At 38.6% G+C, this 22,813-nt stretch overlaps 1 protein-coding gene and 1 long non-coding RNA gene across 5 annotated transcripts in view; one reads left to right on the top strand and one right to left on the bottom strand.

Moving 5' to 3' along the window:
- Window positions 1-1,081: 1,081 nt before the first annotated feature.
- Window positions 1,082-15,610, bottom strand: LOC122553472. The gene is made up of 3 exons (XR_006312728.1): window positions 15,543-15,610; window positions 2,914-2,977; window positions 1,082-1,120 (listed from the first exon to the last, which is right to left on the bottom strand). It is a non-coding gene; the product is annotated as an uncharacterized LOC122553472 (long non-coding RNA).
- A 57-nt stretch (window positions 15,611-15,667) lies between these two features.
- The window catches only part of ppm1aa (protein phosphatase, Mg2+/Mn2+ dependent, 1Aa), a 29,213-nt gene continuing 22,067 nt past the window's right edge, over window positions 15,668-22,813 (top strand). The window contains exons 1-2 of one of the 4 annotated variants that reach the window (XM_043697260.1): window positions 15,668-15,733; window positions 21,492-22,349. In XM_043697260.1, the coding sequence (XP_043553195.1) occupies window positions 21,513-22,349 (837 nt within the window). In that variant the 5' untranslated portion in view covers window positions 15,668-15,733; window positions 21,492-21,512. Of the gene's footprint in view, window positions 15,842-21,491; window positions 22,350-22,813 lie in introns of all 4 variants that reach the window. The other 3 variants (XM_043697259.1, XM_043697261.1, XM_043697262.1) reach the window with 3 other exon arrangements.

Here is a 22,813-nt window from a genome sequence, read left to right as displayed (position 1 = left end):
TCAGTTTTATGTCTGTGGTAAGCAAGGTACAGAAAAGGATTCTGAGAGATAGGATTCATGACTATTTGGGAAAATATAGTTTGATTAAAGATAGTAAGCATGGTTTTGTGAGAGGCAGGTCATGCCTCACAAGCCTGATTGAGTTCTTTGAGGATTTAGGGTGTAGATTTGCTTGCTGAGCTGTAGGTTTGATATCCAGACGTTTCATTACCTGGCTAGATAACATCATCAGTGGCGACCTCCAAGTGAAGCGAAGCTGTTGTCTCCTGCTTTCTATTTATATGTTTGTCCTGGATGGGGTTCCTGGGGTTTGTGGTAATGTCATTTCCTGTTCGTTTTCTGAGGTGTTGATAGATAGCATCTAGATCTATGTGTTTGCTTGTGGTGTTGTGGTTGGTGTGCCAGGCCTCTAGGAATTCTCTGGCATGTCTTTGCTTAGCCTGTCCCAGGATAGATGTGTTGTCCCAGTCAAAATGGTTTTTTTCCTCCGTGTGTAGGGCTACGAGGGAGAGAGGGTCATGTCTTTTTGTGGCTCGCTGGTGTTCGTGTATCCTGGTGGCTAACCTTCTTCCTATTTGTCCTACGTAGTGTTTGTGGCAGTCCTTGCATGGAATTTTGTAGACGACATTGGTTTTGTCCATGGGTTGTACTGGGTCTTTTAAGTTTGTTAGTTTTTGTTTGAGAGTGTTGGTGGGTTTGTGTGCTACTAGGATTCCGAGGGGTCTTATTAGTCTGGCTGTCATTTCTGAAACTTCTTTGATGTATGGTAAGGTGGTTAGGGTTTCTGGCTGTTTGGTTTGCTTGTCCTGGTTTGTTCTTGAGGAATCTGCGGACTGTATGTTTTGAGTATTCGTTCTTCTTGAATATGTTGTATAGGTGGTTCTCCTCTGTTTTCCGAAGTTCGTCTGTGCTGCAGTGTGAGGTGCTCATTGGAATAGTGTTCTGATACAACTTCGTTTGTGTGGGTTGAGATGGTTGCTGGTGTAGTTAAGTATTTGGTCAGTGTTTGTCGGTTTTCTGTATATGCAGGTTTGTAGTTCTCTGTTGTCCGTTCTTTCGATTGTGACGTCCAGGAATGCGAGTTTGTTGTCGGTTTCTTCCTCCTTGGTGAACTTTATGCCTGTGAGGATGTGATAAGATAAGTTGACGAAGGTCTAGCAGTGGATGTGAAGTATATGGATTTCAGTAAGGCATTTGATAAGATTCCCCATGGTAGGCTCATTCGGAAAGTTAGGAGGTATGGGATACAGGAAAATTTGGCTGTCTGGATACAGAATTAACTAGCCAAAAGAAGGCAGCAAGTGATAGTGGATGGAAAATATTCCACCTGGCGGTAGTTGACCAGTGATGTCCCGCAGGGATCTGTTCTTGGGCCTTTGCTCTTTGTAGTTTTTAAAAATGACTTGAATGAAGAAGTGTAAGGGTGCGTTAGTAATTTTGCCGATGACACAAAGGTCAGTGGTGCTGTAGATAGTGTCAAGGTCTGTTACAGGCGACAACAAGACATTGACAGGATGCAGAGGTGGACTGAGAAGTGGCAGATGGAGTACAACCTGGATAAACGCAAAGTGATTCATTTTTGGAAGGTCGAATTTGAATGCTGAATACAGGGTTAAAGACAGGATTCTTGGCAGTGATGAGGAACAGTGGGATCTTGGGTCTATGTACATAGATCCCTCAAAGTTGCCACCCAAGTTGATAGGGTTGTTAAGAACTGAAAAATGTGTTGCTGGAAAAGCGCAGCAGGTCAGGCAGCATCGAAGGAGCAGGAGAATCGACGTTTCGGGCATAAGCCCTTCTTCCTGCTCCTTGGATGCTGCCTGACCTGCTGCGCTTTTCCAGCAACACATTTTTCAGCTCTGATTTCCAGCATTATATGACTTCTTAACAGCCCTGAGAAAGTGAGGACTGCAGATGCTGGAGATCAGAGCTGAAAAATGTGTTGCTGGAAAAGTGCAGCAGGTCAGGCAGCATCCAAGGAGCAGGAGAATCGACGTTTCGGGCATAAGCCCTTCTTCAGGAAGAAAGGCTTTTGCCCAAAACGTCGATTCTCCTGCTCCTTGGATGCTGCCTGAGCTGCTGCGCTTTTCCAGCAACACATTTTTCAGCTCTGATCTCCAGCATCTGTAGTCCTCACTTTCTCAGGGCTGTTAAGAAGTCATATAGTGTTTTGGCTTTCATTAACAGGGGGATTGAGCTTAAGAGCCACGAGCTTTTGCTGCAGCTCTATAAATCCCTGGTTAGACCACATTTGGAATATTGCATCCAGTTCTAGTTGCCTCATTATACGAAGGATGTAGATGCTTTAGCGAGAGTGCTGAGGAGATTTACCAGGATGCTGCCTGGATTGGTGGGCTTGTCTTATGAACAGAGGTTGAGTGAACTAGGGCTTTTCACACTGGAGAAACGAAGGGAGGTGACTTGATAGAGGTGTACAAGGTAATAAGATGCATACATAGAGGAGATAGCGAGAGACTTTTCCCCAGAGCAGAAATGGCTGTCACGAGGGGTCATAATTTTAAGGTGATTGGAGGAAAGTACAAGGGAGATGTCAGAGGTAGGTTCTTTACACAGAGAGTGGTAGGTGCGTGGAATACACTGCTGTAGTGGTAATAGAGTCAGAGACATTAGGGACATTTAAGTGACTGCTGGACAAGCACATGGACGGCAGTAAATTGAAGTGTGTGTCGGTTAGGTTGATCTTAGATTAAGATAAATGCTTGGCACAACATCATGGGCCAAAGGGCCTGTACTGTGCTGTTATGTTTTATGCCCGAGATGTTGACTCTACTGCTCCTTGCATGCTACCTGACCTGCTCTGCTCTTCCAGCACCACACTCTTCCATCCTTCTTCCATACAAGTGGGCAGTGCCAAAACATCGTATCATCAAAGCTGCTTTCAGAATAACTCACATGTCAGTTCTGTGTTGGGGCCAGTTCATTAAGATATATTGAAGAGACGATGTTGCTCTTGCGGCTAAAGGGATCAAAGCATATGGTGAAAAAGCGGGAACAGGATACTAAGATGGCCTACTCCTGTATCGATTTTCTATGTTTTTATGTTTATAATATCCTTAACATTATCCCAATAACTGACGTTAACTAACTGGCCTAATGTTACCTGTGTTTTCCATCTCCTTCTTTATTTCTGAAACAAAAGGTGTTACATTGGTAGTTTTCTAATCCTCTCGGACTTTTCCAGAATATAACAATTCCAGGAAGTTTACTACCGATGCATCAACTATCTCTGTGGCTACTTTCTTTAATATTGTAGGATGCATCCCATCAAGCCCAGAGGACTTTAAGCATTAGATTCAACACAAAATAAGTCCAATTGATGAAGAGCAGCAATTAGGACTATGTCAATAGGATGCTTATTGAAATAACTAAACAGTAACATTTAACAGCAGAGAATGTTATGGTTAAGCTGTACTATGGCCAGATTACAACTGAATAGTTTCAGATTTAAAACATTAACTCTGTTTTTCTCTCCACAGACCTGTTGAGTTTCTCCACCATTTTCTGTTTTTATTACAACTGGAATTACATGTCCAGAAACAAAAGAGATAGTCAAGCATTATAGAGGCAATGCAACTAAGAGGCTGACTTCTAGTGTAAAAGGTTTGAGTTATAAGGAAAAACAAGTGATAACTGTGGCCTTTTCAGTCCGAAAAGAAGTGTGAATAGCTAATGCATGGTTAAGTATACATAAAAATAAGCAAAACATTTAAAGTCAAATGAGTAGGATAAAGAGGCATAGTGTAATGCAGGGCTGGATTCATTTCAGACATACGTGATTGAATAATTGGCAGAAACTCTCATTTTAAACTTTCAATTGGCAACAAAAGTAAAGGAAAAGTGAGTGACTTGTGTCTGCAGAACTGGTTTTTCAACATGAGTCAGCAAAGGGGAGAAAATTGAAGGACAAGCTTTGTCTTAGGTGCTTCTTTAAACATATCAAATGTGCTTCAGATAAAATTAATTACTTTGAAATATGGGATTTTATATCATTCCAAACTGCTAGAAATGGCCATGATTTAACAAGTCTTGAAAATAAACCTTACTTTAATGCAGACACTAAAGTGAGATATGATTTTAAAAATTGCTAACAGTGGAAAAACAGCTCCAAATAAGATATACTCATACTGAATTTCTCTTGACAGATCTCATTAGTAACAAGCATTTATTAACAAAGAGAAATTTCTAAAACACAGGGTTTTTGTTTTATATAATCGAAACATATTTATATTAATACAATGAAGTATAGTAGTAACCAGTTTTCATTATTATTTGATCACAAACAACTTTGCTTACAGAACAAAAAAAAAGCGGCATGGTGGCTCAGTGGTTAGCACTGCTGCCTCACAGCACCAGGGTCCCAAGTTCGATTCCAGCCTCGGGCAACTGTCTGTGCGGAGCTTGCACATTCTCCCCATGTCTGCGTGGGTTTCCTCCCACAATCCAAAAAGATGTGCAGGTCAGGTGAATTGATTGTCGATTGTGCTGGGATGCATTAGTCAGAGGGGGGTGGGTTACTCTTCGGAGGGTCGGTGTGGACTTGTTGGGCTGAAGGGCCTGTTTCCACACTGTAGGGAATCTAATCTAATCTAATCTAAATCTAAAACAAAAAAAATCTTGAGCACCGGTACCATGAGAGCATCGAATATAGCATTGTTCATGTGATCTGAGAGTTAAGGAAGTGAGTGGAAGAAATCAATACAAAGTGGTCTGAGAGAGTAGACTGCTGTTGATGGCAAATTAGCTTGTCTGCTTTTTGAAACCACAAAGGTTCCAGTCATTTTAAACAATGATGATTAAGTGCACATTACGTGATACATTGTCGAATTGGGTTAGTTTCTAGAATGTGCTGAATATAACTAGATTGGTGATGAAGTGCCAAGATTTGCCTTTAAAAGCCTAAACTAAAGGGAGGAAGGGAAAAGAATGGATCAGGGCTCTGGTTATCTCAGCCAGTTCTCTCTAACATCTAGGAGTGCAATGTAACAAGACCTAGCTCAGTTGAGATACCTTATATAATCAAACACTGTTTTCCATGACTGAGTGTGAAAAATAGTTTGTTACTGAAAATGCTGTGGATATGTGACATTGTCTACCTTATCATAAGTTAATAATTTCAGGAAAAAATGCATATAAAGAGTAGATACGAACATATGACAAAAATGGACAGAAAATAAAACAGCAGGTTTTCAACTACTTTGAAATTAGATATCATTCTGACATCACCAACCACCAGCAGTCATGAAATCTCCAAGACAAAAGAGGAAAAATATTAAACCTATTCAAGGAAAATCCATTTTTCACCCTACCAAGGACCTTCCTTTTGCTTATTTTTCTCGGCCTCCCTATCCCCACGCATTGTCTCATTCAAAAGCTGTAATATTTTCAGACTTTTCCCAATTCTGCTGAAAATCCATTGACCTGGAATGTTGGGCTGGGGAATAGAAAGTTCTGGATACATTTAAAAATGTGATGTAGGAACCAGATGAAGAGGTCCTGCCCCTATTTCATTCCGTCAAATTTTAGTTAAACTTCATCAAAGCCATTTGAACTTCATGCTGAGTTCAAACAAACAATTTTGGTTGTTCCAAGAACCTTAATCCAGCATATGTGTAATTATTTGATGTAGTGAACTTGATGCTTTTGATGGGCAGATGAAATAAGCTGAAGTGTTATGATCTTTTAAAACTTCCATACTCTTTAAACTTGAAAAAAAACTTAAGCTGTTCATGAGAATAAAAAAAATCTGCCGGACGGCTTTTATGGTCAAGCCATCTGGTAGAGGTTAGGAAAAAACATGGCTATCTGTTCCACAGTTTCAATAAGGTTATTTAGCTTCTTTTATATAAGGCACTGGTGAGACCACATATGGAATATTGTGTACAGTCTTAATCATCTTATTTAAAGAAGGCCGTAAATGCATAGTAAGCATTTCACAAAAGGTTTACCGGACTAATACCTGAAATGAGCAGGTTGTCGATCAGGAAAGGTTGGACACACTAACCATGAATTGTGAAGAGCAAGAAGTGACTTGATTGAAACATATCAGAACCTAAGGAGTCTTATCAAAGTAGATGTAGAGAGATGTTTACTCTTATAGGAGAATCTAGAACTAGGGGTCATTGTGTAAAAATAAGGATCACCAATTTAAGACAGATGAGGCAAAATTTTATTATTAGTAGAAAATCTATTCTTGAAAAATGATTGAAACCGAGTCTTTGAATATTTTTAAAGCAAAGATATATTCTTGGTAATAAATAGCGTGAGATTACTAATTACTATTTCTAACTTATATTTTAAAGTAATGCAACTACTTTTTATTTCTCTTTTGTCCAAGATTTGTACTTAGGTACTTGTACCTAAGATGATGCCATAAGACATTGTAAAAGCTTTTCACTGTACTTCTACAATGGAGTACATGTGACAATAAAAGAATGTTCTATTCTATTATATAACAGGGTAGACGGCTTGTAGATTTGAGCTTACAATTAGATCAGCCATGATCTTATTAAATGACAGAGCAGTCTTGAAAAGCTGAACACCTGCTCCTTGTTCATATGTCCATGTGTTCACTTCCTGTATTTTGCTTTTATTTCAAGGAAAATAGCCTTTGAATATTCTTCTTCTATCCCCAAGGCAATCAAAAGCTATTTTCAGAAGATAAAAATAACCCAACATCCTACCTTCTGAATACAGCTTCATCGGCTTCTTCCAGAAACATGTCCAGTTCCCTTATGAGCATTTATTATAAACCAGTAGCACCTGCTAATGCCAGCAGCATTTTCCAAAAGGCGAATAACCCTCTGGGAAAAGAAGAATCTCCTGACATCTGATGTAAAGCTATATTTACGTAATTTGTATGCACGCACTCTTTATTTCTACCTGACTTATCTAATTCAAATAACCCATCCAGATGAACATTCTTCTAGAATAAAACAAACTAAGACCCTGAACGTATTGTGATAGCTTAGGATTTTCAAGTTAGTTATTAGTGAATTCCTAAGAATCTTTTCCAGCATCTTCAAGCATGTGAGAGAATGGACACCGTATTCCACATAGGAATTAACTAAGGTCTAGTATACAGAACACGGTAGTGCTCTTATCTGCTTCATTTTAAACAAGTAGTTTAAGATGACTTTTGTTGCCACTGGCTCTCATCACTAGTTGTGCACACTTGGAGACTCTGTAACATCCATGTCTCTGCCTTGGAGGTATGGAAGTAAATTATTCAGTGTCTTGAGCCTTTGGCACCATTCAAGTAGATGATGGCTGATCAAATCCAGCTGCTTACCATTATACTGAACTTCTTGATGTTGATATCACTGCCTGATTTCACTCCTATATGTAACATTATGACTTGTCCTGTATTCATTCGTTAGATGAAATAGTTTATCTTTATATACTGTAAACTAAACATAATAAAATAAATCAGTAATAATATAATATATAATACTAACATGTAAGTTTTATTAGGGATAGGTTGGCCTTGGCAATAATGCTCAAATCCCAAGAAGGAAATTTTATAAAAGAACACAGTGACATATCCCTCTTTGTCTTTTTATTCAGCACAAGAAATGTAGTTTTTATTTTCATAAATCAATGTATCTTTAATAATATGAAGATAGATAATAACTCTCAAAGGCAATAGAGCAGTAAAGTTCCATTCTCAGATTGGATTAAAATTTGGAGTTTTTGTTGCAAGTTTACACATACAGTAAACTTTACACATACAGTAAGAAATCTGCAACAGAAATAATTTTTTGTTATTCAGTTCAACTTACAGCTTTCAATGCCGTAAAGATATTTTAACATGGAAACTTTTCATTTTGGGAGATAAGGAGCTCATGTAAGTCAGTAGGGACAAATGGAATGGTGTATGGGACCAAATGTAGGATGAGTTAGAGATGGTTGCTTTTCAGCCAGGCTAGAATTCACAGCAGATAGGAGACGGGATACAAAAAGAGAATCTTTGGAATAATTGGTTCTAAAGATAACAGGCGTACTTGAGGATTTCAATGGTGGCAAGTTTGAGCTAGGAGCAAAGCTGACTCATGTTGTAGAGGTAGAAATTAAGTAGTTAATGAAAGGATATAGGAAAATTAAGAAAGAAAATATCTTGCATTTAAAATAATGCCTTTGACAACTAATATACTGTAGTACCTCTGAAATGTAGTCCCTGATGAAATGTAGTGAAATTTGTGCACAGCAAGGATTCACAAACAGTGAATGGCCAAATAAACTGTTTGAGCTTCAAAGTTATGAGAAATGTATTCCCTATTAAGCATACAGCTAGTTTGATTTAAAACTCAAATATGTTATTTTCTACTTTAATTCACTTGTACATTTACTGTTTAAATTTTCTGGTCATTCAAAACATAAAATGAGTCTTAGTTCACTGTCAGTGTCAAACCAATTAAATTATTTTACATGGATTGGCTAGAAGATAAATGTTTACCAGGACTCCAGGAAATCTCTCGTTTTTTTTGCCTCTGAGTAGTCAAGTGATTATTACACACCATGATATCTAGATCATCTAAGATAATGAATCATGTTTTGTAGATTACTTCAGCCACAGATTTTACTGGATGCACATAAAGAATCCTCCTTATCTTTGAGATATAGTAAAGAAACTTTTACTCTGAAATATAATGTACACTTTATATGCCAAGCAAGTTTACTAAAAAAGTAAACAAAAATTTAATAACAGGAAATAGCACTTGCGGTAATTTTGCATTAAAGCAACTAAGTAGGGAAGAAAAAAAAATGTTCATAACTGATGGTCATAATTAAGTTCTGTTTTTATGCAATTGCTCTTGAAACACTTTCTTCATCAATTATAAAAAGTTGTCTATGTTAGATTTTCCTCTTTACAGGTATTAGGAGAAAGTGAGGACTGCAGATGCTGGAGATCAGAGTTGAAAAGTGTGGCACTGGAAAAGTAGAGAATCAACATTTCGGGCATAAGCCCTTCATCAGGATTGTCATTCCTGATGAAGGACTTATGCCTAAAATGTTGATTTTCCTCCTCCTCGGATGCTGCCTGACCAGCTGTGCTTTTCCAGTGCCACTCTTTAAAGATATTAGTCAAGTAGCCTTTCTTCAAAGACTTAAAAGCGAAATTTGTGATTTGAAAAGTCAGGGACAATAAATAATCCTACAATAGTAACCAGACATAAGGAACTAATTACTTAATTTCTTGTTAAATTAAAATGCAATTGTCAACAGCACAATCAGATATATTGGAACAGATCATTTTTATACTTGAATCAAGACTGTCACCTCCACTTCAACCATTTGGTAACCAACTGAGTGGCAGTTGCAACATTTAATTTAAAGTAGGACATGACTTTGGTGAGTAAAATTTATTTTTCTTCATTAGTAAGTGTTATGACAGAATGAAAGAGAATAAGATCTTTGAGAACAAAAGTCTCACCTGAAACAGTTTAAGGTCTTGAGACAGAAATCACCTACGATATTTTTCTGATACTTTTCTTAACTGGGTATACTTCATTAAGTTAATTAATAATTCAAATGTGAACTTTTCCAATTACTTCAAATTAAAATCTTGCAAACTAAAGGAAAAACAACATCATTATCTTGCCTGCAATTTGACACATAAGAATTTGGAGTAGAAGGCCATCTAAGACTTTAGGTGTGCTGCTCTGTTCTATCAGGTCATGGCTGATCTTTAATCTGTACTCTATTTTCTAACCTATGCCTATATCCATTATTTCCTTTACAGCTGAAAGTCTACAATCTCATCCTTCAATATACTCACTTACCGAACATCCACTGCCCTCTGACCTCCTTCAAGTCCAGAGGTTGCTGAAGAAATAATCCAAGTGATGAATTGTTTTTATACAAATCTGTTCTCAGGGGTAAGTTCTTCAAGCCACACAGAGTTTAAATTTAAAGGAGTCACAAGAAGATCTTCTCAAGTTTAACAAGGACAGGATTTGCCAGCAGTGCCCAATCCCACACAAGGATTTTTTGAAAACTGTCTTTATGGTGAGATTTTTCATAAATTTTAGTCCTAATTGACTATTACTCTTATCCTGAGACAATGATCCCCTAGTTCTCTAGAGTCTTCAGCCAGAAAGCAAAAACTGACCCTCAGCATCTAGCCTGTCTTTGCTTCTAAAATATTTATGTATGTTTCAATGAGATAACTTCTTACCCTTTCAAATTCCAGAGATGATAAAATCATTCTACTCAATCTCTCCTCATGGGACAACAATATCATCCCAGGAATCACTCTAGTGAGTCTTTGTTACACCCCCTCTAAAGCAAACGCATCCTTCCTTAGGTACAAAATCCAAAACTATTTCAAATGTGTTCTCACAAAATCCTATAAAGATTGCAGTAAATTTCCTTAGTGTACTGTCATATTTAAAACCATTACATTAAAGACATTAACAGCTGCCTTCCTTCTGCTTACTGTACCCATGATAGCTTTCTGGAAGTTTCTCAATTTCCACTGCAAATCAACAGCCAGTCTTTCATCATTTAAAAAATATGCCTATTTTGCTCTTCCTATCAAAGTGGATAATTTCATTTTTCTCAGCATTATACTTTATTTGCCACTCTTCTGCCCAATCTCTTATTTATATTTTTTCAAACTACATTCCCTCCTCCTATCAATTTTCACAATCCATAACCTCCTACAGAAAAGATACAGAAGCCAAAGCTTGCCTACTGCTCCTTCCCCACCGCTGTTTCAGCAGGCTGAAAATCAGAATGACTACTAATGTTGACAGCATCAAATAGCATAACAGATTGATATAATTAATTCAAATTGATTCAAGAAATTGACAAGACATTTAGTTCAGTTATGTAGGAAACAACCTTGTCACCTGATGTGAGGTGATCATTTATCTATTTTAATGAAGCTGCATGCCTCAGATTTTAGGATGAGTTTAACATGAATTTTCTGTTTTTCAAATTTATTTCTCATTGAATGAACTATAATTCTCTGTTTTCCATTTTTATGGGATAATTAATCTAGACTACTCTTTCTGATTTGTGTGTCTGTTTGCATTCCCAAATTACTCTATTCCTTTTACTCTTTTGAAATTAATTGTTTATATAGAGACACAGCCAAATTATTCTTCCTATCAAAAAGTCCTACACACACCAATCTATTTTTAACTGAATTTGCCAATTGCATGTTTCCTGCATTTTGTCACAGTCTTCCTCTGTACTCACCTCCCAATTTGGTTTATCTGCATATCCTGAAATTGTGCTTCTAATTCTAGAGTCCAAATCTTTTAAGTAAATTGTGAACAATTGAATTGAATTTATTGTCATGTGTACCGAAGTGAAATGCTTTGTCTTGCGAGCAATACAGGCAGACCACATAGTTAAGTAGCGTAGATAGTAAACAATAGCAGTCCCAGCACCAATCCTTGTTGGATATCATTTTCCATTTAGTTACCTTTAAACTCTGTACTGAGCTCGCAATTTTATTCAGGCCCTCAAAGAATTGCTTCTCTCTAGGTCAAACTTTAATCGAGAAATAATTGAGTGGTATAAGAAGAGTATTACAACTGTCATGGGTGATTTTAAGCAGCATATCGACTGGACATGGGTATGGGTAATATGAAGCATGAAGAATTTCTAGAGTGTATCGGGGATTATTTGTTACAAAAGTATGTTGCAGATGTTATAAAGTGGAGGTTGACCCCCCCGCCTTCTAAGACCTAACATTTAAATACCCAAAGAGGAACACCACACCCTATCATTTGTAAAGAGTGTGAACAATGGTGTAATCTACTTTTCAGAACCTACTAGTAATTAAATAAAACAAATCCCTGACACTCACTTCAAAAATCAACAAGTAACAATTTATTTATCTAACTCTAACAGTGAACAAATTAACTAAACTATTAACAAACTGAATAAAGCCCTTATAACTACTAACTATTACTGAATAAAACAATATTCTAATGGTTTAATGTTCCAATAAATATAAATCCCACTCATATAACAAAAAATATAATTTAGTCACTCAGAATTACAGCCAGGTAACATGTCTTCTGGTATGTTTACTGCCTTCTTCCATTGTTTCTTCCGTCAGGAATGTCTTCTTCATCATTGGTACCGATATTATTTAGATAGTGTTTTCTCTAATACATAGATGACTGAGAGAACTAATTTCTCTCTTGAGAGCTGAGAGATATTAGCTCTGGGGTCTTTGTCCAATTGCCCCCTTTCTTTTATGTTCTTGATAGGACCAATTGTATTGAAGAAATATTGATATACTATGTTGTCAGAACCATTAGATTTAAATTTAATAGGTTTTTGGTATCTAAATGCCTGGTTCAAATTGACTGGCTAAATTCAAAAACCTGTTATCTTAGTAAAAAAAACTGTTGCTTGACCTGCTAACAGTACAGCCTTTCGGTACAAATTGTTTTCTGTGGGCGTCGTTGGCTAGGCAGCATTTATTTCCCATCCCTAATTTGCCAAGAAGGCAGTTAAGAGTCAACCATATTGAAGTCTGAAGTCATATGTAGACCAGACCAGATAAGGATGACAGGTTTCTTACCTAAAGGACATTAGTGAATCAATTGGGTTTTTGCAACAATTGACAATGGATCCAATATCATCATGCGACTCCTAATTCCAGAATTATTTTTTATTGAATTCAAATTCTGCTTTCTGCTATGGTGGAATTTGAACATGGGTCCCCAAAACATGAGTCTCTGAATTAACACTCAGCCATCGCCTCCCACAGTGTTTCACTTCAGGCTGTCTGTGTACTGGCAAACGCAAGCTGCCTCTCATAGACATCTCTAAGCACAGAAAAACACCATATTTTAAAGGACCATGCAATGCTTTGCCCATTTTACAATTTAAAATTTTACAAACACCAAATTCTAATGTCCTGCCTCCCAACCTACAATTGTTTTACCAAACTTGGCAACACAGACCAATAACCAGGATCAGGCTATTTTAGATCTAGTACTTTGTAATGATGTAGGATTAATAAGCAGTCCCATACTTAATGATTCTCCAGGTTGGGGGGTGGTTGTCATGGTAGAATCTAAATTTCAGTTTGAGCGACAGCAAATCTCAAACCAATATTGTCAACTTAAATAGGGCAATTATAGAAGCATGGAAATCATTTTTCATGAATCCTGTTCACTGAACTCATTTAATCTTGAGGATATGTTTAAAAAATTTCTTATCTCCTAAAGGTAGCTAAGCACAATTTACTGAAAATCCATCTAACTTTTCCTATTCATTCCATATATTTGCACGAATTAATTACTTCAGATTATACCCAGCTCTCTGTATCTATACTATCCTCTTAACCTTGAATTTTATATATTGAAATGTTGTTACCCGTATCCTATCCCAACTATGCTTGTTTAGTCAAGCTCACCACGTCCTGCAGCGCAAGATTCAGTTCAGGGTTAACATTTCAGGTTGACAATCTTCCTTCTTATTCTCGTATTTCCGCACTGCATTAGTCTTGAATGGTCCTCACAAGATACCTCAATGTAGGATGTAATCAACTAATGCAATCTTAACTTTTAAATATAGTTTTTGATTATGTTTTCTAAAATTGCTAAGTGATGTAAAATTGCAGAAAAATAATAAAATCTTTGAGATGGGGGCAAAATGCAGTGTAAATGCACTGGTGGTGTTTAACATGAGGGTCACCACACCACAGGTAAAGGGAAAAGTTCAGAAAGAGAGTCCTTCATGGTAACCTCAGCTAGTCTGGCAATTGAACCCATGCAATTGGCATTAGTCTGCATCACACACCACTGTTCAGCCAAATGAACTATAATAACAATAAAAACTCCACTCCTGCAAATATCTGTGAACTACCATCCAGGAACTTAATCCTTGTGCCATAGTTATACTCAGGTCACTAGGTGCTCAGCAGAGACAAAAACAGAAATTTCTGGAAAATCTCTTGCAGGTCTGGCAGCATTTATAGAGAGAAAGCAGAGTTTACATTTCTGGTACAGTGACCCTGCTTCAGAACTGATTTTAGCTAGGAAAAGGTTGGTTTATGTGATAAAGATGAAGTGTGGGGAGGTGGGAGGAGTCAACGATAGGTAAATGTGGAATTCCTGAAGAAGGGCTTCTGCCCGAAACGTCGATTCTCCTGCTCCTTGGATGCTGCCTGACCTGCTGCGCTTTTCCAGCAACACATTTTCAGCTCTGATCTCCAGCATCTACAGTCCTCACTTTTTCCTCAAAAATGTGGAGTCCAGACAGAGAAAGAGAAAAACAATTAAGCAGATAAAAGAATGGTTAAAGGTCAGCCTGGAAGAACCTACTGCTGCTAATGGGGACCATTCATGGTTGGTAATGTGTTGTTTGTGCTGGTAGCCCACGTGATGATAAGGCCTGGCTGTGTACATGTTCAGGTAAGGGCAAGGACATGGGAGAAGATGCTCAAGCCCTAAAATTGTTGAACTTGATATTGAGACCAGAATGCTTCAGGATTCCCAAAAGGAAAATGAAGTGCTGTTCTTCCTGCTAGTGCTGAACTTCGTTGGACCACTGCAGCAAGCCGAGACAGAGATGTTGGCCAGGGAGCATGGTGGTATGTTATAGTGGCATGCAACAGGAAACTCAGGTTCATTTTTGCAAACAGAATTCAGGTGTTATGCAAAGTAGTCACCTAGTCTGCACTTCATCTCCCCAATGTAAGGGAGAACACAATGTGAGCAGCAGATATAGAAGACTAGATTGAGTCAAGTGCAGGTAAATTGCTGCTTCACATGCTAGGTGTGTCTGGGGTCTTGGATAGTGAGGAGTCAGGAAGTAAACAGACAGGTGTTACATCTTCTGCAATTGCAAGGGAAGGTGCCATGGGACTGTAGTGAGGTGTTGGGAGTGGAGGACGAGTAGACCAAGGTGTTACCGGTGGAACAATGTCTGCGGAAAGCTGACAAAGGACAGCAGCTAAATGTGATTCTGGAGATGGCATCCACTGTAGTTGGCGAAAATGGTGGTTAATGATCCAATGGATATGGATGCTGCTGGGATGGTAGGTGAGGACAAAGGGGGCTCTATCGCTGTGTGGGAGGCAAGACAGAGTGTGAGGGCCAAAGTGCAAGAGAAGGGTCAGACATGGCTGAGGGCCCTGCCAACCACGATGGTGAGGAATCCTCTGTTGAGGAATAAGGTGAATATTTTGGAGGCCCCTCGTCAAAGTTAGCATCATTGGAACATGAGTCAGAGATAAAGGAACTAGAAACATAGTCTTTACAGGAAGCAGGGTTTGATGATGAATAGCCAGGTAACTGTGGGAGTCAGTGCGTTTGTAGAGAATATTGGTGGCCAGTCAAGGAAGGGAGGAGATCCGGCAAGGTGAGAACAAGGTAGAAATTTTACAGTTTTCCAGTTCCAAATGAGAGAGGGAAGCAACACCAATGATGTCGTTGACATATGAAGAAAGAGTTGTAGGTTAAGACTAGACTAGGATTGGACAAAGAATGTTCCACATACCCCAAGAAGGAAATGCATAATTAGGGCCCTTGTGGGACCCATGGCCATACCTCTGACGTGAAGAAAATTAGATGAATTAAAGGAAAAATTCAGGACCAGTTTTGCTCAAATCGCTGACCATTCCACGCAACCGCACTTTTGCTCAGATCGCCGGCCATCCCACGCAGCCGCAGTTGCAGCCAGGAAGCCGGCAGATCAACGCAGTCGCAGTTGTGATCTGGGAGTATGTTACCGTGATTAGGTCGGTCAGGCGGGCGATGCGTCGGCATCTTGTTGTTATAGAGAGGGACTCTGCTTCGTGGTGAATGTGTTCACGGTGAAGGCCGTTGTGTTGTCTGGCTGAGGGTTGGTGAGTGTCCATGTCTGCGCCACACACGCCGTGATTATCGCAGAGCTGCAGGAGGCAGAAGAGGGCGCCATGTCCAACCATAGGCCTCAGCTCTGAAATTTATTGTTGAGGCTGTCATTTTCATGGTTTCTCTCTCCCACGCTGATCCCAGACACCCAGGATGTTTGCGGTTCCTCTAACTTTATTCTTTATTCACAATGTTTTTGTTTTTAAAGATGGTTTGTGCCTATGCATTGATCTTTGATAATTATTGGATTAGGAAAGAGGAGGTGTTTCCTGGGTGTGTGTTTAGTGTTATGTAACTGCGTTTTTTTCCTGAGCGAAAATGCTTTGCCCCTTGAACTCTCCTGGCAATCGCATATTTATTATCCTACCATTTGTAGGATGACCTTCTTTAAATGTTTTAATATTTACTGGGTAAACAAAATTCTAGTTGTGTATGATTATGAATGTCATTGTTGGATTTTTTTTAAAGCTACTGAAGATTATTTTAAGTTCGTTTAAAAATGGTGATAAAAGTTAGTGATATAACAATATCTTTAGATGTTGGGAAGATGCATTCATACATTGTTACCATTTTCAGCTGCTAAAGAATTTAAAATAGTCCTTACGTCGTAGTTCATTGTTGGAAAAAATCTGAAAGGGGTCAGAAAATATAAAAATGGGGATAAGTATAATGTACATTTTTGTTTTCCTCAGCATCATTATACGTGCTGGATGGACAGATTTCAATTCTCTATGCTTATTGCAAAGATGTTAATTGATCATTTCCTTTTTTTTGCCTTTTTTCATATTTTCATTTTGTCAATTATTTAACTTTCTATTCTGGCTTTGAAATGTACTTGTTTCAATTAATGGAGCAGTGAGTCATTGTGATCAAAGATTGTCCTGAATTTAATCTCAGTGAAGGGGGGGAAGAAGCTTGGGATCGCTTTTATGACAGAACGTAGATGTTCTGTAAAACACTCATCCGAGCTGTGTTTTGTCTCCCTAATGTAGAGGAGACCACGTTAATTGCTCCCAACACCTCACCTCACCACACCCCCAAGGCACTTCACTATGCAATCGCAGAAGGAGCAATACTTGTTTTTTGCCACCTCCCACTAACGCCACAGACACATCTTTCAGTTGAAGTAGCAATTTACCTGCGTTTCATTTAATTTAGTCTACTTTATTTGCTATTCACAATGGTTTTTCTACATAAGGGAGACGAAATACAGTCTGGATGATTGCTTTTCAGAACAGCAATGATGTGTCTGTAAAAATGACCCTGAACTCCTTGCCACTTCTGGACACAACTGTTTTCTCGTTACAGCATTTCTGTCTCAAACTTATTACAGTAGTCCAGTGAAGCTCAATGCAAGCTGGAGGAATAACACCTCATCTGCTGCTTGAGCCCTCAGGACTCAACATCAGGTTTAACGATTTTTAGTGCGTGATGACCCCCTTCCTTGTTTGTTAACCTTTCCCACTACCCAACGTTCTATCATGAGATGGGACGCTTTTAGTACAGCCAATTCATTTTCAACTATTCATTGTCCCCATTATCATCTATCTGGCTTCTGCTTCTCTGGTTGGCTATCAACAATCTCTTTGTCTGCCTACTGCTTTTTCTGTCATTCTGGACTCCCTCTCCACCTGTCTGCTCAATGCCCATTTGTTCCTCAGCATAAATACCTTTTTTTGGAATTGTTTCTCATTCTTAAGGAGGTTCACAGGATGTGAAATATGTTTTCTCGCTACAGATGCTGCTGGACCTACAGAGTTTCCAGCAATTTCTGTGATTATTTATTACCAAGTATGATATTGTTTTTGAAGAGGAACAATATTAACATCTATATTTCAAATGTATATATTATGTCTGAAAAGACAGTATGTTACTGTTGGTACTGGGTAATTTAGGTTTTAGTTAACTTATGTTTACTGTTCTGAACTACTTTGGAAATTACCTAGTCAAATTCCATGGATGAGTAGAGCCTGGTACTGGTACTATTCATCAATTGATTCAAAGGTAATCGGGTTCAAATTCTACTTTAGAGACATGAATGCATAATCTATCCTGATAATTAAATGTAATACTGAGGAAATACTGTGCTCTGAGGTTTCTGTTTGTATTGTCAATGAGCATTAAAATCTCATGGCCATATTTGAAGTATAGGATAGCTCTTCTGGCATCCTGGCCAATATTTATTCCTTAATCAACATTGCTAAAAACAAATTAGTTGGTTAATCACTTTTTTGCTATATGTGAGGCCTTCTGTGTATAAATTGGCTATTTTCTCTGACATTACAACACTAACTTATCAAAAATAATTAGTTGACTAAGTGCTTTTGGATACCCTGATATTCTAAACAAAGCCTATATATGCAAGATGATAAAAAAAATGCAAATTAAACATTTGTGCATTTGTTGATCAAACCCTCTCCTTCCTGTACTTGCGTACTAATTATCTCTTTGCAGTTCTCCTTTCTGGCTGAGTCGTCATATTCTAAAAATAAACTGGGGCAGTGGTGGGATGGTGGTAATGTCTTTGGACTAGTAATCTCGAGTCCACAAGCTTTCATACCATGTGACCTGGCTAAGAGCTATTTAGATTGTAGTTTAGAATCTATGACAGCCAGTGCCAAGACATAAACTTTGTGACTAATCTTAAATGCTTTGAAGTATTCCTAATCCTAAAATTCCTTAACAAATGTTTGTTTAAATTAGGGTGAGCTTTTAAAAATACAAATAGATTTCCTCTACTTCACCTTAAATTAATGCAGTGTTGACCTTCTAGTTTCCCAGGCAGTGCTTGGTACAAGTAATATCAGGACCAGATTGCTGAAATTCATTGTTTTAAAACTTTCAGATTAGCTTCTTATTTGGAACATTACAGTGATATTAGATAATCTGTCTGTGTATATCGGTTAAGAGAGTATGCTTTTTTGGAGATGGTTGTCCCTTTCCTATTTCTTCCCCCCCCCCCCCCCCCCCCCCCCCCCCCCTTCTCTTCATCAGTTCCCGGCATGGCAGTAAGTTCCAACTTCCTATGAATCATTTATTCCATGCAAGTAAAGCTAAGATTAACGAAATAACTCAAAGAACTGTGAATGTTGAAGGTCTGAAACAAAGATAGAAAGTGCTGTTAAACTTAATAGCTCTGCCATCATCTGTTGAGCAAAAAACATTCTGAAAATGACCATTCTGACAAAGGTCACTTAATGTTTTTCTCTCCACAGATGCTGTCAGACCTATTGCATTTTCTGTTTTTGTGTAAGATTACCAAAACTGTCTTGTTAAAGGACTATCTGATCAAGATAACACTTATTGTGCAATAAATTGCATAGTTCTATTGCCTGTGTAAAGTGCCAATGGTTATTACCATGGGGAGGATCAAGAGTGAGGCAGGGGGAGGTTGGTTAGTTCAGTTGACTGGATCGCCTGTTTACAATATAGAATATTGCTAACACTGACTGAGATTTCCATGAGCGCCTTTGCTTCTCAAACCCTCCCGTTGCCTGAGTCATGGTGACTTTGAGGTTAAACCATCACCACTTATCTCTCTTTGAGAGAGCAGCCCTACTGGTCCATTAGGACCAAGGTGACTCTACCTTTTTATTGTATTGAGTAGTCAAAAATTTATTTTTTCAGCAGTTCTTTTCTTACAATGAGTATGGATAAGTCCAAGGCATTTCTGAATCCAAATTAAATAAATACTGCAAATCCACCCACATTTGTATGGAGCAGTGAATGCACATGTTTAAGAAATGACCGTAGAAATGCAGATCCAAAAATAACTCCCAAGTCTTTGCATTTGTCCAGTGAAGATATATTTCAACAGTTACTAGTAAGGAAAAGGGTTAAAAAAAACCCAGCAGAGAACAGCTTTTTAAAGATGCTTGAGAAAAGTTATATTGACCTTTAACAATCAAGTTATTTTGTACCACATCCTGTGTAGAATGCTTTTTGCTCACTTCAGTGGATGATAGAGTCATAGAGATGCACAGCAAAGAAACGGACCCTTCAGTCTAACTTGTCTGTGCTGAACAGATATCCTAACTTAACCTAACCTAGTCCCATTTGCCAGTATTTGGCCTATATCTCTCTAAACTCTGGGCAGCCATGATCATATTGAATGGTGCTGAAAATGTGTTGCTGGAGAAGCGCAGCAGGTCAGGCAGCATCCAGGGAACAGGAGAATCGATGTTTCGGGCATAAGCCCTTCCTCGTCGATTCTCCTGTTCCCTGGATGCTGCCTGACCTGCTGCGCTTCTCCAGCAACACATTTTCAGCTCTGATCTCCAGCATCTGCAGACCTCACTTTCTCCATATTGAATGGTGGTGCAGGCTCGAAGGGGAGAATGGCCTACTCCTGCACCTATTGTCTATTGTCTTATTCATATACCCATCCAGATGCTTTTTAAATGCTGTAATTGTACCAGCCTCCTCCACTTCCTCTGGCAGCTCATTCCATACATGTACCACCCTCTGTGTGAAAAAGTTGCCCCTTAAGTCCCTTTTAAATCTTTCCCCTCTCATCTTTAAATCTGTGCCATCTCATTTTGGACTCTCCTGCTCTCCCCCTCCCCCACCGCCAGGGAAAATACCTTGTCAATTTACCCTATCCATACCGCTCATTATTTTATAAACCTCTATAAGGTCACCTCTCATCCTTTTATGCCTCCAACGCTCCACAGAAAACAGCCCCAGCCTATTCAGTCTCTCCCTATAGCTGAAATCCTCCAACCCTGGCAACCTGCTTGTAAATCTTTTCTGAACCCTTGCAAGTTTCACAACATCTTTCCTATAGCAAGGAGACTGTAATTGCGCCAAAGTATTCCAAAAGTGGCCTTACCAATGTCCTGTGCAGCCACAACAGGACTTCCCAACTCTTCTACTTAATCACTGACCAATAAAAGCAAGCATACCAAACACTGCCTTCACCGTTCTATGTACCAGCTACTCCACTTTCAAAGAGTTAGGAACCTGCACTGCAAGGTCTCTTTGTTCAGCAGCACTCCTCAGAACCTTACCATTAAGTATATAAGTCCTGCCATAATTTGCCTTTCCAAAATGCAGCACCTCACATTTATCTAAACTAAACTCCATCTGCCAGTCCTAGGCCCATTTGCTCATCTGATCAAGATCCCATTGTAATCTGAGGTAACCTTGATGCTTTTAAAAATAAAACAAGCAGTTGCTGTAAGCGTATATCAGATTTTTCAAAATATAACATTCAAGGGATGTTCCTTTGGAACAGTTCAGGTTAAATGTTATTTAAATTTTGTCACCACTGATGCTTGTGAATAAAGAAAGCATGCATCACACTGTTTGTACTGTATTTTGACTATTGTCTTTACATCAGATTTATATGGTTATGCAGATTAACTGGCAAATTAATATCTAATCAGTTGTCTGAATGAATCACTTTTCTGTACAAATATTTGTATAAGCTGTATTAATTGATAAATTGAAGATGAGCCTGCCTTTCAAATGTGTGTCTTGCTTTAACCTTGTTTGGGAATCTATTTATTTTCTTTGCTGAAAAGAATTTCTTCTGAGATCCATTTTTAACTAGCTGCTGGTCAACTATAAGAGAGATTATGCTCACGTTTCTGCTATTGTAAGTACATTCATTCAAAAAAAAAATTCTGTTTACTTTTTCAGTGCTGAGCATATTGGCTGAAAATGGGAGCGTTTCTGGATAAGCCAAAGATGGAAAAGCATAATGCCAGTGGTGCAGGAAATGACCTACATTATGGACTGAGCAGCATGCAAGGTTGGCGAATTGAGATGGAGGATGCACATACAGCTGTCATTGGACTACCACATGGACTTGAAGCATGGTCTTTCTTTGCAGTCTATGATGGGCATGCTGGATCCCAAGTTGCCAGATATTGCTGTGAGCATTTGTTAGATCACATCACCAACACCCAGGATTTCAAAGTTACTGATGGCATGACTGAACCTACGGTTGAGAAAGTAAAAAGTGGAATCCGAACAGGTTTCTTGCAGATAGATGAGCATATGCGAACAATCTCTGAGAAGCGCCATGGTTCAGACAGAAGTGGGTCAACGGCAGTGGGTGTCATGGTTTCACCCAAGCATATTTACTTTATCAACTGTGGAGACTCTCGAGGTTTGCTTTGTCGGAATGGCAAGGTTCATTTCTTCACGCAAGATCATAAACCAAGTAACCCACAGGAGAAAGAACGGATCCAGAATGCTGGTGGCTCAGTCATGATTCAGCGTGTGAATGGTTCCCTTGCTGTTTCAAGGGCTCTTGGAGACTTTGATTACAAGTGTGTCCATGGGAAGGGTCCAACAGAGCAGCTTGTCTCACCAGAACCTGAGGTTTATGAAATTGAGAGAACAGCGGATGATCAGTTTATTATCCTAGCGTGTGATGGTATTTGGGATGTCATGGGGAATGAAGAGATCTGTGAATTTGTTAAATCCAGACTAGAAGTTAGCAATGATCTTGAGAAAGTGTGTAACCAGATTGTTGACACGTGCTTGTACAAGGTATATCTGAAGTCCTTCCCATTTTACTGTATAGGTCATTCTGTTATAACGTGTGTTTCATCGATGCGAATTTGCTGTAACACAATTGACAAATTGGGGATGCTGTTTCTACAGCGAGAACCTTTAAAATGTGTGTTGGCTGTAATGCAGTTACAGCACCAACACTTTTAAGTGCTGTTTCTAAAGCATGATTTTTCTATATCACGGAGTTGCACAAGAATGCAACCATTGCATTATAGAAGAACTAACTTGATCTTTCATTTTTAATCTTTAATCCATTGGTTAAACCAAAGGGCCACCAAGTAAAGCATATTGTTACCCTGCAGTCTTAAATTACATCATCTTCTATGCAAGTAACCCAGTTAATATTATGTTGTATATACTAGGAGAAAGTGAGGGCTGCAGCTGCTGTAGATCAGAGCTGAAAATGTGTTGCTGGAAAAGTGCAGCAGGTCAGACAGCAT

The sequence above is a fragment of the Chiloscyllium plagiosum genome, chromosome 10, assembly GCF_004010195.1.
Source record: "Chiloscyllium plagiosum isolate BGI_BamShark_2017 chromosome 10, ASM401019v2, whole genome shotgun sequence".
NCBI classification, from domain to species: Eukaryota; Metazoa; Chordata; class Chondrichthyes; order Orectolobiformes; family Hemiscylliidae; genus Chiloscyllium; species Chiloscyllium plagiosum.
Note: the sequence above shows the minus strand (reverse complement) of the source record. Positions and strands in the feature narration are given on the sequence as shown.